Raw genomic sequence first — 14974 nt, 5'->3', positions numbered from 1 at the left:
GAGCAAAGAACAACACTTCCTTCATCGCTCTGATTGGTTTTAGGCCTATCCGTGACGTCCGTTGGTGACGCCCCTCTGGAAATGATTCGTCTATGACGCAGACCATAACTCAGTTACAACTGAGAATGGTCTGGTTTTAACCAGGCTAGGTGACTACTATACCAAAAATAATGCTGTATAATCAATTTGTTAAAAATGGTCTGAAAAATCTACAGAAAGGTTTGTAAATTTGAGTGGAAAAGTATGGAATGGAAAATCCTGATTATAAAAATCATTGTTTATTATCCATTAAAGAAACCGTCATTGCAATATTCAGAAGTGCAGCATCTCACAGGCAGAAGTCTGCATTACATTAAAAAAAGATTTGAACAAATCAAAGAAAAAAGGCACACAACACGTGGCTTCTCATCAAAAGTACAAAACCCAAATAAACAGTGTTTAAATACATTTATGACAAATAAAGTTTACAGAACATAAGAGGTACATAAGAGTTCAAGTCATTAAGTGCATTTAATGGAATTTACCTACAGACTCCTCTCCAGAAGTGTAAAGTCCAGGTTCAGAAAGTAAAAGTCCTCCTCCACAGTATTTTTTTCCAATCACCTAGATTTGCTAATTAGCACAGTTTTTCAGCCAGGAGAGAGAACTAATTAGTCAGAGCAGCTGGCCGAGTTCATGAGTGGAATAAACATATGACAGGACTTTTATTTTCTGACCCCTGGACTTTACACCTCATATGCTAGAATATATTTAATTCTTTTTGCATTTAAATTCACTTTTTGAGTCAAGATGCTCATCCAGTGTTATCTGTGTTTGGGGCCAGTTCTCACAGAACACACTCCACTGCGATACTCGTTACGGATGTCTCTGAGCTGCATTAATTTCATCGGTTTACGCGTCTCGAGACTGTTCTTTTCCATTCTTCCGTGCCACATCTTGTTTTGTTTTGTTTTGTGCGTTCCACTATGCTGCTTTTAAAGTCGACAAGACAGAAGTTGTGATAGTGTTTTCCTCAATATTGTGATATATTCGAGTGAAATGGCTTCCTGAAGAAGAAAAAATGTAGGGCGGGACTTAATTTTGTCAGGAATTGATTGGATCGTTGTGATGTCGTGACTCCGTTGTGCCAGTAAAACATGTCATCAGAAAAGATAAGAGATGATTTGATCAAAGATAATAATAAAGATAATTATAATACTGCAATATTCCATTAAAAAATGATTTGCCAATCACCATGAAATGGTGACTTTAACTAGACTGACAGTTGCACCGCCTCATGTGGCGTTTTCAGCGTCTCATGTCAAGTTATAAATGACCTTTTTAAAAACGCATCTCGAGAGACACCGAATCTCATGCTTTTAAACGCAACAACGCGTTCCATGTGAACGGCCCCTTTAGCTTCCTAGTTTCAAGTCACAAGCTCTCGATTCCGCAGAATTCCTGGACAAGGCACAGACTCCAAATTACAGCGGTAACATGACATTCTTTCGCCATAACTTATAAGAAACTCTTGAATGTGTTTCTAAGTAGACAGCATCTCTGAGCAGGAATTCAGAGGCCTTTGACATTTGTCAGCATAATTCATCCCTCATTCAACATGTTCTGACTGATGATGGAAGACTTGCCAATCTGCATCATCTATAATAGTGAATGTTTGGAAATAAGTGGTGAAAATCATCAAATCTGCATTAAACAAGAGACCCAAGCAAGCAAATGATGTATAACACTAGACAGCTTCGTACCCGTCTCACCTTTAACTTTGAATGAGGTTTATTCAACCTAATGCAATATAATACGCATCATGGCCTCACTGTAAGCAACAAAACAGCCTGAGGTTTCATTTTTTTTATGTTAAAGCTGAGAACTGAGCGTTGTGATGATTTTTGGTCGATATAATTCTGAAATAAATAGTCAGCTTCGCACTTAGCTGACTTTGGTAAATGAGAGTTATAGAATTGAACGCTTAATAGGTTTAATTCTTGCCCTGTCTAAAAGTGTGTGGAGACCGTAGTATGTGTACTACCACAGTATGAATGCAAAGGAGCCTTGTTCCCTGTTTCAATAAATAATAACGAGTAACACAAAAAATGTAAACTTGTTTTGGGGGTTATGATTGGGTGTTCAGCATAAGTGCAATGAAGAGTGATTAAACATTTGATTTGTGACTGTTTTGCCCTGTTGGAACAGGGATTTTGTGTACTGCAACCTTTGGGACGACATTCAAGTGGAGGATAAGGAGCATGTTTACTCTTGAGGTGAGGCGGTATTCATACTGGCCAAGGTTTGCCCTTCGTAGGACTGTTGTCTGTCTCCATGTCCATTTCTACAAAGTCAGCAGTGCCATCATCACTTCCCTGTGAGGTAGAGTCTCTGTCTGGTGTTTGCTGGTCATTTCTCCTCCTCCCAAGGCAGAATCCGGATTTGGCTGGACGCACCAGTCCAAGAAACAGAGCCCCTACTCCCATCCCAGCCGCGCAGGAGTAAAAGGCTGATCCGTAATTGTCAGTCGTGTCTACCAGAAAACCTGAAACACCAAGATTAACATAAATGTGTGGTGGAGGCAAATTCAAAACTTTAGTAACTTTGTAAACAAAATTCGAGTTTATTCTAGTTCAGGGGGCCTAGAATATAGGATGGTTTATAGGGTGCCACCGAAAAATCTGAAAGATTTTACAAAATGTATTTTTTAGGGCTATCGAAGTTAAAGGGGTGGTATAATGCCCTTTTCACAAGATGTAAAATAAATCTCTGATGTCCCCAGAGTGTGTATGTGAAGTTTTAGCTCAAAATACCCCACAGATATTTTTATATAGCATGTTAAGTTGTCACTTTTTGAGGGTTAGCAAAAACGCACCGTTTTGTGTGTGGCCCTTTAAATGCAAATGAGCTGCTGCTCCCGGCACAGTGGGCTTCAAGAGCTCCTGCGTGTGTGTTAGCAGCTCCGATTACCTCACGCAGACACACTAAAATGTCAGAAACTGTTCTGCCTTTTATGTTTAAACCGGAGTCAGACAAAGATGGAGAGACTAAGTCACTAAGAAGAAGTGACAACACGTAGAATGCAACAGGACATCTCTGAATGGTTAGTTGATGAATTTATGTTGCTGATGTGGAGTTAACTATCTTCAATTAGCATTTTCTTTCATGATAATCTATAAATCGCTCATATAGGAACTGTTGTGAGATGCACACAGACTGGCTTTCTTTTGCATGTGAACAGACGGATGCTACAGTTTGAGCTGACTCACAAATGTGGTCGACTACAACAACAGCTCTTCCTATTCTCAACATGGACTGCTTGTTCCCGGGGGCGGGGTTTATGTACATTTTAGGGTTTGTGATATATAACTAACCCGGGAGGAATGTCGTGTAGTCCCTACCAGCCGTTTGTTGTAGTCCTTAAAAAACGATTTCTTTAAAAGCAAAAATCTCCCTTTGCTTTGAACTTTGAGCGTTGTAACTTTGCAGATTTTGTTTGTGCTCAAACAGCAACATTACACACTAACATAATCAACCACCCCTTTAACCTGCACTATTATTGAAATTTGTTAAACGTAATTATTTCTTTTCACATTCACCAAATTTTGATAATATTTCCAAAGTGTTGTGTTAATCTTTTAACAATTTGCTTTTTACATTAGTACAATGACCATGTAAAATGTTTCATATTATTAATTTAAAACTGAATTGAGTAAACAATTTAATAAAATAACAATAATTTGGATACCTCTTTATTTTCCATGCATGTAAATATCTAGCTGCTATTATATTTTAGTAAGGGGTCCCATCATATTTTCATCTATTTTATAAACCCCTGTTCTGTTTGCTAGTTGACAGAAGCTGTTTTTACCTCCCAGAGGTGGACCGGCCAGTCCTGCAAAGCTCTGGATGCAGACATAGACACCAACAGCCGATGACATCCTCTGAATGCCAATCACGTCATCTTCAGCCAGCATGGGGATGTGGCTGGAGGCCACGGTGCCCAGCAGGAAGCCATAGAAACAGGAGCAGGACATGAGCCCCCAGAACTCAGTTACAAAGGTGAAGATGACCAGCACCGGACACAGCAGCACTGTGCAAATCAGCAGAATGTAGATCTTGCGAACGGGTCTGTGATTGAGGACCCAACCCATGGACAGACGACCTAGAATCTCAGCCACGGCCATGGCCGAGAGCATGTAGGTGGCGCTGTCACGTGACACGCCTCGGCTCACGCTCAGCTCAATGATGTAGAGCTGCGGAGCGAAGAAGCCCAGCGTGGCGAACAGGCCAAACAGTGCGTAGCAGTTAAAGCTGGCGTCCCTGAGCACGGAGAAGTCCAACAGCTTGGGCCTGGAGACCCTTGCGGTCTCAGGTAGCACTGGTAGCTCGTCTTCAATGTTTTCTCCTTCCTCTTTTTTCCTAAGTGCTTCTTTCTCTGCAGAGTCCCGTTCTGTAGATTCCAGGCCAGACAGGTTGATCTGAGAGGAGGTGACGGACTGGACCCCTGAGTCCACAGAGCCAATAGAGGTGTGTGTGAATTCGTTCTCCAGGTCATATTTGGATTCAGGTTCTTTAAGGGGGGATGTGGAACCCTCTGGTGTGGCAGGTTCGGGTTTAATGACTATTGGCTTCAGCAGAGCCCCACAGACAATGATTGAGGCCTGCATAACCCCAATCATGATCAAGCAGTAACGCCAGCCGATCTGCTCCTTCAGCGCATTCAGAGCTGCAGCATGAATTCAAATAAAGACACGTTTTTCAACAGGTCTAAAAAAAAAAAATCTAAACTCTTTTATCATTATTCAAATTTATTTGACTTCCAAATAGGCTTTTATCATGTTACATACATGCTTGGTTAATCTGTAACATTCAAAATAAGTTTGCAAGTGCTTGTAAAAGTTGCCTGAGCCTAAATATTAATATTCTGTCATTATTTACTCACCCTCATGTCACCCCTGTATGACTTACTTTCTTCTGTGGAACATAGAAGATATTTTGAAAAATGTCTATTTTTTTGACCATACAACAAAAGTCCAATATTCCCATATCCAACAGCTCAAACATTTTTCAAAATATCTTCTTTTTGTGTTCTTCAGAAGAAAGACATTCATATGAAAAACATGAGGGTGAGAAAATGACACAATTTCTATTTTGTGTGAACTACTCAGACGAATCTGTTGCACAACCCTGTCGATCATACCTGGCGCTAGGGCTAGCAGGGAGAAGCATTCTCCAGTGGAGGCTATGGATGTGACGAGGGAGCGGCGCTTGCTGAAGTACTGCGACAGGATGGTGACTGTAGGCAGGAAGGTAAGGCAGTAGCCCAGGCCTGTAAATAAATAGCAAAGAGGGAGATGACAGCCACTGGTCTCTTCAACACAAGGGGCTCAGGTGCGCAAAGAACCAGGCCACTCTCTTCCATGGGACAAACTTGACAAAGGGCTGAAAGAAAACTGTATTTAAAAGAGACAAAAAAAGAGACAAGGAGAAGATCGGCAAGGTTAGGATCAACTAATAGTGGCGGGAAGGGAGTGTTTAGAATTTTGGGGAAAGCTAGCAGTGCATCTTTAGAAAAATCTGGAAAAACAAAAGGAGGTCACACTTTAGTTTAGGGTCTAATTCTCACTATTAACTACGACTTTTACCACAATAAACTCATAATTACTGCTTATTAATAGTTAGTAAGGTAGTTGTTAACTTTAGGTATCAGGTAAGATTAAGGGATGTTGAAAATAGTCACCCAGAATAAGGCATTAATATGTTCTTTATAAGTACTAATAAACAGCCAATATCTTAGTTAATAGTGAGAAATGAACCCTAAACTAAAGTGTTACCCAAAAGCATTATGTGGTCATAATTCGAATTTTGTTTATAGAAAACATCAGCCCTTTGGAACAATAAATGAAAGAGGGACATGTGGACTGATAGGCTAGAGTGTGAATATGTTATCTAGTAAAAATGAAATATTCAAACATATTGGCCTGGTTTCACAGACAATGGCTTACATTAAGCCAGGATTAGACTTCAGTTCAGTTAGGACATTTAAGTAAACATGCCTTGGGAAAAAAAACATTGGTGATCTTGAGACAAAACAATGGCACTGACATAATTTAAGATATATCAGTGCAAGTTTCTTTCAGTTAAAACAGTTTTAACTCTAATAAAAATGCAGTGTTATATTGGGGTGTTTAAAATGTGCATTGTGAGATATTTAAATGAATTACTGTCTATAGTTTTCTACAGCTTTCTTTAAAGAAGGAAATTTCACTTTGGGACAATGTGCTTGAATCTCATTAATGTCAATTTGTGTGTTACCGCATGAATGTCAACGCATGAAAACACTCCACAGCATAATATTATCACACTTTACAATAACTGTTTTCTATTTAAATATATTTACTAATTTAATTCATTCCTGTGATGGCAAAGCTGAATTTTCAGCAGCCATTGCTCTTCAAACAAAAAGAACGAAACAATTAAATTCATAAATATTAAATCAAAAATTAAAAATTAAATACATAATCATTTTTCACAGTGTCATGCCACGCCACCCTGAGGAAAAATGTTTTCAGTACCACGCCGCACTGGCAATAAAATAACACAATGCAAAATTTCTTAAAATACTGAATAAACTTACCTTCATTTACTTTACATATTTTGTTATGGAACAATTAGGGTACCAAAATATGTATCGCACATATAAACTCACACAGAAGGTGGATTTACCTGCAACGACTCCCATGGTGATGTACATCTCAGTTATGGTTTTGGTGAAGGCCGTTGTGATTGTGCCCAGGCTAATCAGGAACCCACCGAACATGACGACAGGCCGATAGCCAAAGCGGTTGCTCATCACTGTGGAAAGAGGAGCTGTGGGAAAGATGGTGCCAATTACAAACACGTTTGAAACTTTGAGAAACAACACAGTGGATCATGGTCGGCATAAGACAGTATCACGAGCAGCCGCAGTTTTGCTTTGGTTCACTCTCAGACTGCTTCTGTTTGAAGAAGAATGATCTTTTGAAGCCCTTTCAGCAGGAAAAAATTTGAATCTGTCCACTGAGTCATGAAATTGTGGTGCTGCTTTGTCACTGGGCAAAGTGAGTGAATCTCTAGTCAGCCATCACAACAGCCGGCATTCCTTAGTTTCACAGCACAGTTCAGCTCGCTCTCAGCACAAATGCCGAGATGAAAAGATTCGCTTCTAAGTTAGGATCTGTTTGACAGGTTCACACTGAAAGACCACAATATCTGATACGTTTTAAAGGGACAGTTCACCTAATTATGAAAAGTCTGTCATCATTTACTCACCATTATGTCGTTTTAAACCTGTTTGACTTTATTTATTCTTTGGAATATAAAAGAAGATATTATGAACAATGTTGGTAACCAAACAGTTTTGGAGTCCACTGACATCCACGGTTGTGACAAAAAAAACATTGAGACATTTCTCAAAATATCTTCTTTTGGAACGACAGGATGAGTAAATGATTACAGAATTTTCATTTTTGAGTGAACTATCCCTTTAAGGCCTAAGAGAAATACAGGGAAATCACAGATCTGATGACACAGCTTGTTTCTTAATTTCAGTTTGTACCTACTCTTTTGAGATATGCCTGGTATTTTTTATAATGACCTATTTTTCCCTCAACTTCCCTAAACTAAAACTGAGTTGTGTATCTGTTGTAGCCTCTAAGTTGTGGTCGCTGTAGAATAAAACCTGCATTGATGATGAAAGAAACTTAAACATAGTACACAATGGCTTCTACTGATGTTTCAATGAGAGTTAAAGCAAAAGGGAGCAATGGAAAACCGGTTTAGCGTTGCAAAACTTGAAAACCTGCAAAAGTGTTCACCAGAAAACAATCTTCTTGTATTATCATACATTAAGGTATGTTTCACTTGTAGAGCTTACCATTTGTGCAAACACCATTTGTATTGTGTAAACAAACACTGTGAGGTACAACCAGTGCTATAGTACTCTATCTTTAAATGTCTAGACTGAATTACCTGTGAAGGCCATGACAAAGACACAGATGGAGACAACCCAAGACACTCTGCTGTTGGTTTCATTAAAGTCTCTCATGAGGTCTTGGAGGAAAATCCCAAAAATCTTGATGATGCCATAAGTGAAAACCTCCACGAAGAAGAAGGTCACAGCCACCATCCAGCCCCAGCCTCCATCTGGCACCTCAGTGTACACATTAGGGCTCGTGCAGCCCTTCAGGGCTGACATCAATCCTGACATGATGGACACTGACGTTTCTATAAATGTAAGCAAAGTGAAAGTACAGAGAGTTTTAGATAGGATGTATTTCCACACTGGCTCTGATGGTGTCCCCTTGTCAACTTAACAGCGGGCTTTGTTTGCAAGCTTGTCTTTAATCTGCCTTGTCTTCTGGATTATTTTACCTTTCAAGGTGCTACAAATCCATATGCATAAAATCCTTGTTATGTAACCACTGTTGGTATCTTAGGCTATAGAAAAAAGGGAGTGCCAGAGTCAAGCAACACTTTTATATATATATATATATATATATATATATATATATATATATATATATATATGCCTATATTGCGAATAATCACATCTAACAAAAGTTTGTTTATAAAATATGTGTACATATTATTATATATAAGTGTGTGTGCATGTCTGTGTATGTATATATATATATATATATATATATATATACACACAGTAGTCAACATTTGAAGTGGATCAAAACCTTTCATCAAAGTTATACATGAATTTTGAAATAAAACGTTGCGCTTTTCTAAGTGTGTAAAATGGATAACTATAATGTATGGTGGAATACCATTGCAAGTGCTTCGGAGCACTTCGACTCGGCGCAGTAATATCATCACTCGTGAAAAATCCTCTCCCTCTCCCTCTCCGGAGTGATGATATTACTGCGCCGAGTCCATAGATATATATGCGCCGAGTCGAAGTGCTCCCCAGCACTTGCAATGGTATTCCACCATACATTATAGTTATCCATTTTACACACTTAGAAAAGCGCAACGTTTTATTTTGTGTCACCATTCTTGGTCAAGTTACACTACTCGTGTAACTGTATTTAAATAGGGAAAACGTGGAGGTGTTTGGTCGCTTCTCTGCTTGGATCCTAATGAATGAACTGGGCTAAGCTAAGTGCTATCAAAGTGTCGCCACAAGACAGAGCGATTGAGTGCACGCACTGAGACGAGAGAGGTATGTATCAACTCGTCTTAGTTAAGGGAATAACATAGTTTAATATGAAAAAACGGTGGAGTATCCCTTTAAGACAACTTTGATGAACTTTTTTGATCCACTTCAAGTGTTGACTACTGTATATGTGAGAAAGTCTATTTGATTTTATATATATAATAGCGCTATGCCTCCATTGCGCTATTATTGGATATGATCGGTTAGGGTGAATCCGGCCAATTGTGGAACAGCTGTGTTGTCATCGGAAATCGTGCAGCCCCTCTTGAGAAGCTGTGCTGGCTGAGTCAACCGTATGCTCTCGAATCTCTCTCGCGGTACTTTGATGCCATACGTCAGAGTGACGTGGCGACATTGCTGTCTCAAGTCACATAGATATATACACTAGATGTCGCCTTGGCTACGGCAGTTCATTGGAACGAATGCGTCAATAGAGCCGCCATCATGGAACAGGGGAGCCCCTCCTCTTTAATGCATAAGCGTCAATGTAGTCAAAGGTCTAACGGAAATAAAATCACCAAAAATCGTCATTAATGCGATTTTCTAATTTTTTTTGGTTCGTTCCAATGGTCAGACATGTATTTATCATTGAGTCCAGAGAAAAAGATTTTTTTTTTTTTTTTTTTTTACATTCTTCCTAGTTCAGATTTCGTTCGTGCGAACATCCATACGCAGCACGAACGTCCGAAAATCCATGAATTCGACGTACAGGCGGAGATAGCAGCGTTACCTAGCTACTTCTTATGACAAGACCCCTGTTCCAAGATGGCGGCGGTTTTGACGCATGCTTAGAACCCCAAGGCGACATCTAGTGTATATATCTATGTCTCGAGTCAGACGAAATTTCTAACCGGCATGCCCTGCTTTAAGTCACCTGCCGATCAGTCTGCGCAGCGCTGCATGATGTCAAGTGGTGCTCACTGCAGAGCCAAATGACATCCAGCTCCACCTCTCTGGACTTCAAACGGGTGGAGTGATAGAGTTATGGGTAAGGTTAGGGTGTGGTTGGAAATTCTAGCTCCATCCATTATGCCCAAATTACATCCAGAGAGGGGGATCTGGACTTCATGCTTCAGATCATCACCCATGGCTCTGCAGTGTGTAGCCTCTCCATGAGGTCGAATAAGCCTATTGATGACGTTAATGGGAAGACTAATAAAAAAGTAAGTAAGCAACTCAGCCACTTATATATCACTGCTTTATGTCAAAATCAAACTTGAAAACATGATGAATGTGTTGTTGTTGTTTTACTGTGACCAATCAGCTTGGGGAAATTAAAGGTAACTTACATCTTCGTGTCTGTGACCTTGTGAACAAGCTTGATGACTACTGAAAATAAGCTGAATATTTAAAAAAAAGTAGCTGAACTTCAGTTCACAAATATTGTATACAATTGTTACAGGCTTTAGTGATTATTTTGGAATAAATGCAAAAATGCATAAAAACACTAATTTGGTGACATTTATACTTGGTTTTAATAAATAGAACATTACATAGTGTAAAATACAAAACAGATTTTTATTTAGTCTCTTTTGTATGTAAAGTTTATTAAACCAGGAAAATAAAGTGTAACGGGGAAATACATTTACATTTGATTATATATATATATATATATATATATATATATATCTGACACAGGCATTATTCAATTAATTACGTCAATAAATGACCTAGCTTACTATCATAAAATAGTACATCATGTGACGCAATAAGTAACTTTATCATGGCAATAAGGGCATCTGTCCTTAGACGCGCTAGAAAAAACGGCATTCAAATGCTATACTTTGGGCATAAATCGTTTTAACTTACCGAGACGTTGAAGAAACTGCGGAAAACTCGGGATGTTGAAAGAAAACAAAAACCAACAGCTCTCCTCTAGCTGGCTTCTTTATTAAAGTGTTAACCAGAGATCATCGTTTCTGCCCTGAGCATCCGCAGTCACTCCTGTGGAGAGCGCGAGTCGTTAGTAAGTCACAACCAACCGAGTGACATATTTAACTATATCGTTTCCTAGTTTATGTTCGACTACATTAACAACTTATAAATACTGATATTATACTAGATCAAGTATTATCTGCCAGCTCTCTGTCTCTGTTTCCTCTCACTGAAGCTTGGCAGATTTTATACCGGCTGCAGCCGGTATTCGAGCTCGTGCGCGACTGCTACTGCGACTGTACTACTGAATCGTGAACGCGCATTGCACTTGGTGAACTGGCTGGATTATCTCACCTATCTATCTGTTTACACAGATAAACAAATCCCAACAAGATGAGCTCATATGTCTGAAGAGTCAATATATCACAGCACTGAATTAAATAATTTGTTATTTGACCGCAACACCACTAGCCTTCTGAAAAATGAAATATATTGTATGAAAATACAAGTATTTCAAAATAAGTTTTTGTTAATAATATCAATCATCTTATGAACAGCATTTTGAGTAATCAAGACTGTGTGAGGATCATAACAGGACTGAGCGTGACCGTAGTGATCTAAATGCACGAGCATGCGCGTGCCGGTGGGAGCTGTGGGGAGGCAATTCTCGTGCACGTGAAGCATGATAGGAGCCTATACCGGCCGGCTAAAACAGGTTTATTCCAGTTCTGTCTCCAGTATGAGCTTACTCGTCATTAAGATTACATTATCAGCGTGCGTTTTAATGGCACCATGTAAATACGGACAGAAATTTCAACATTTGTTAAACACTTTTCAAGTAGATTCCTTAAAACTCCGACATTTTGGTTATTTTTTACATTGCCGGCTGTGACGTCACATGTGCATCCTCCCTCTTTTCACAGACACGCGGCCGGGTGAAACGTTTAGCGGTAATAATGCAAACCTTGATGAATGCATGGATTTTTTACAGTCTATGATGAAAACACATGAATACACAAACACAAAGCCGTCGTCACATTTAAAACAGGCTTTGCTATTGCGATATATAAGCACAACAGTTTAGCAAAAAGATGATTAAAAAATTATTTTTATGTCCCCTTTTTTGCTTCAACTCAACAATGTGTCTAAAACCTGACGATCATGAGGTCTCCAGCATGATTTGAGATCACCCAAAAAGCATCTTGAGCTTCAATAAAAGAAACATCTGACAGATCTCACATGGTCGTTACGGCATTTTGGCATATTTGACTAGACCTAAAAACAGTGCATAATCTGAAATATTTTTTCTTTTCTTTTTTAATCGTTACATTTCTATCTTATTTCCAATTACATTTCTAAAAAGTCTAATTAGATCTAAATCTAAATAATTTCTCCATGCATTTATCAGTAGGCTATATTGTGCATTTATCTTTACAGACGGCCTTACAGAGGCCTGCCATTTATGGGGAGAGATAATAAGTAACCAACTGACTTTGTTACCTAAGAATGGCTTGCGTCATTCCCTTTAGTAATCATAGGTGTTGAAAGCTTGTGTTGTGTTCAGCACACAAAACAGAGGCATGTGAATCTGATTTCTTAACTGCAGCTGATATGGTGAGGAATATAGGAATCCATCACTTATCGAAGACAAAAGGATAACTTTATATCGTGTTTTTCTAATTTACTATTATTTTGTTTGTATTTCTTTTTTATTTTATCAATGTGAGATTGTTTTTCACAGAAGCCTTAGTAATAATTAACATCATAAGATGTTGTTACACAGTAGATTTAACCATAACAAGAGTTCATATGATCATTACATGCTGACTTACAATGTCTAGTTAAATTATACACTGTGTACCGTCAGACCCTAACAAACAAGATTACTGAGCAACGCTCTGTCCTCACAATGAATAGCTGACCATCATTTTAGCTTTACTACAATGTAAGGGTGAAAGTAGAGCACTGAGTTAAAGCACATCTAAATATTCGTCGATAATGAGTAACGATAATTACTTAAAGTGCCCTTGTGAAAAAAATTAAAAGTTGCTGTTTATGTGTTACAATTATCATTTTGGTAACTTAAAGGAGATATCAGGTATGTGTGTGTCTGCCAAACCCTGCATCGAAGCAGAAGACGCAATAATGTTCAGTACCCTGGACAGCTCATGTATCACACACATCAGGCCCATTTTTTTAAATTCAAATTTTCCTGCTATAACATACTTCAAGCCAAAATAACCTTGAATTTGGTTACATGTCTTTTTTGCCAAAATAACTTGTGAGATGTATGATATTCCATCACGTAAGCAAAGTAAACAGTGATTACAAGGTGTTTGATTTCATTTCTTTACTCATTTCATTTCTTTGTTATCTAATTGATTACTAGTCTGGGCTATGGTTTAGACATCTATTAAACTTTCACTTACAGCCCAAATTTTGCCCTGTTTTAGCGTTTTGACGGCTATTAGACGTCTTTTAAATGCAAAATTGCTTGCGGTAAATACTTTAAGAGTTTATCATCAATACCATTCTGAGAATCTGAATTTTTATCTTTTTGGAGGCATCAAAAGGTTCCAGATATTCAAAGCACCTTGTCATATTAGTGAAATTCTAACATGAATTAAAAATGCTAAAACTAACATTAATAAATACTGTAATGTATGTAATACAATCTGAATAGCTCATTGTTAGTTAATGCTAATGCATTAACCTATGTTAACTATGGGACCTTATTGTCAAGTGTTACCCTGCTCAGCTGCGCACATGGAGATCATGTATCATTTCAGACTGTACAAAATACATTTACAAAAATCTATCTACATGTCATGTTGAAACAGTTCTTTTCCATCTGTTTATCCTTCTCTGGCATGAGGAGGTCGTGAAAGCACTTTCTTTATTACACTTATCAGCTCTGTTGTTCACTCTGACCTTTAACCTCATCTGCTGCATCGAGACTCTGTTGTCACAACACCAGTCCTGTCTCAATGCCATGCCCTGTATTTGAGCTCTGTGCATCAATTATGTTGGGCCTAACTTCCAGGACACATAGAATTACATAACCAACCTATAAACTATTATTAGTATCCCATTAATATCCTTTTGCAAGCAAGTGCAGAGAATAATAGGCATAACATAACACTTCCTTTAAACTGGAAATGACCTCAGAAGTTGAACACAGCACTGTGGGAGTTATTTTGACGGGATTGTGCCCAAAGCTCAACATGTTCTTTTGCCTTTCAAAACAAATATTGATCAGTGAAGTGCAGCTGATTTCTCACTCTACCGAAGTGCTCCAGTTCACTCGAAAGGATGATCATTTCTAAGGTTTTCTATCTCTTTCTTAAACTCTTGCTGAAATATACAACGGTATAACCAAGGGATTATTCTAGCCCTAATGATCTCATATTTGTACAAACTTATATCCTATATCATTTTGTAGTGTTATCGACTATGAAATGCTTTGTTTACACTGTAAAACAAAGACATGGCAAACTCACACTTCATATTGGTATGAAGGATCTCAAGATCTCTGTGGGCCATATCAAATTTAGATTGTAAAGACAAAAGCCTCTTGAGCAATTTGTAAAATGTATTTCTATTCAAACTTTTTTTTACAATTCATCTTTAAAATCAACTGTTAGATAGACAAAGACAATCTAATGTGACCTATATGGCACAAATACTTATAAAATCTATGATGTTAGTCAGAAATGTTCATGATGTCCTCAGTCTGTCTCCAATATCATTAGATTTGTATCAGGTTGACTGGTGATAACTCAGAAAAATGGCACAAACAAGCTGTTTAAAGTCATGTCAAGTCAGGTCAGTAAGATATAATTATAAAAACATAAAGTTTGTGAAAGAAGTCTCTTTTGCTCTTCAGGGCTGCATTTATTTGATCTAAAATGC

At 38.3% G+C, this 14974-nt stretch overlaps 1 protein-coding gene across 1 annotated transcript; it reads right to left on the bottom strand.

Moving 5' to 3' along the window:
- Positions 1–262: 262 nt before the first annotated feature.
- On the bottom strand, positions 263–11354 carry slc16a6b (solute carrier family 16 member 6b). The gene is made up of 6 exons (XM_056240620.1): positions 10997–11354; positions 7993–8247; positions 6709–6852; positions 5183–5311; positions 3851–4708; positions 263–2524 (listed from the first exon to the last, which is right to left on the bottom strand). Exons 2-6 carry the CDS (start codon positions 8228–8230, stop codon positions 2268–2270), a joined length of 1626 nt encoding a protein of 541 aa, XP_056096595.1. The 5' UTR covers positions 8231–8247; positions 10997–11354; the 3' UTR covers positions 263–2267.
- Positions 11355–14974: the final 3620 nt, after the last annotated feature.

This window comes from Rhinichthys klamathensis, unplaced genomic scaffold, assembly GCF_029890125.1.
Source record: "Rhinichthys klamathensis goyatoka isolate OS25496 unplaced genomic scaffold, OSU_Roscu_1.1 h1tg000605l_1, whole genome shotgun sequence".
Classification (NCBI taxonomy): Eukaryota; Metazoa; Chordata; class Actinopteri; order Cypriniformes; family Leuciscidae; genus Rhinichthys; species Rhinichthys klamathensis.
This window is presented reverse-complemented; position numbering and strand designations above follow the sequence as displayed.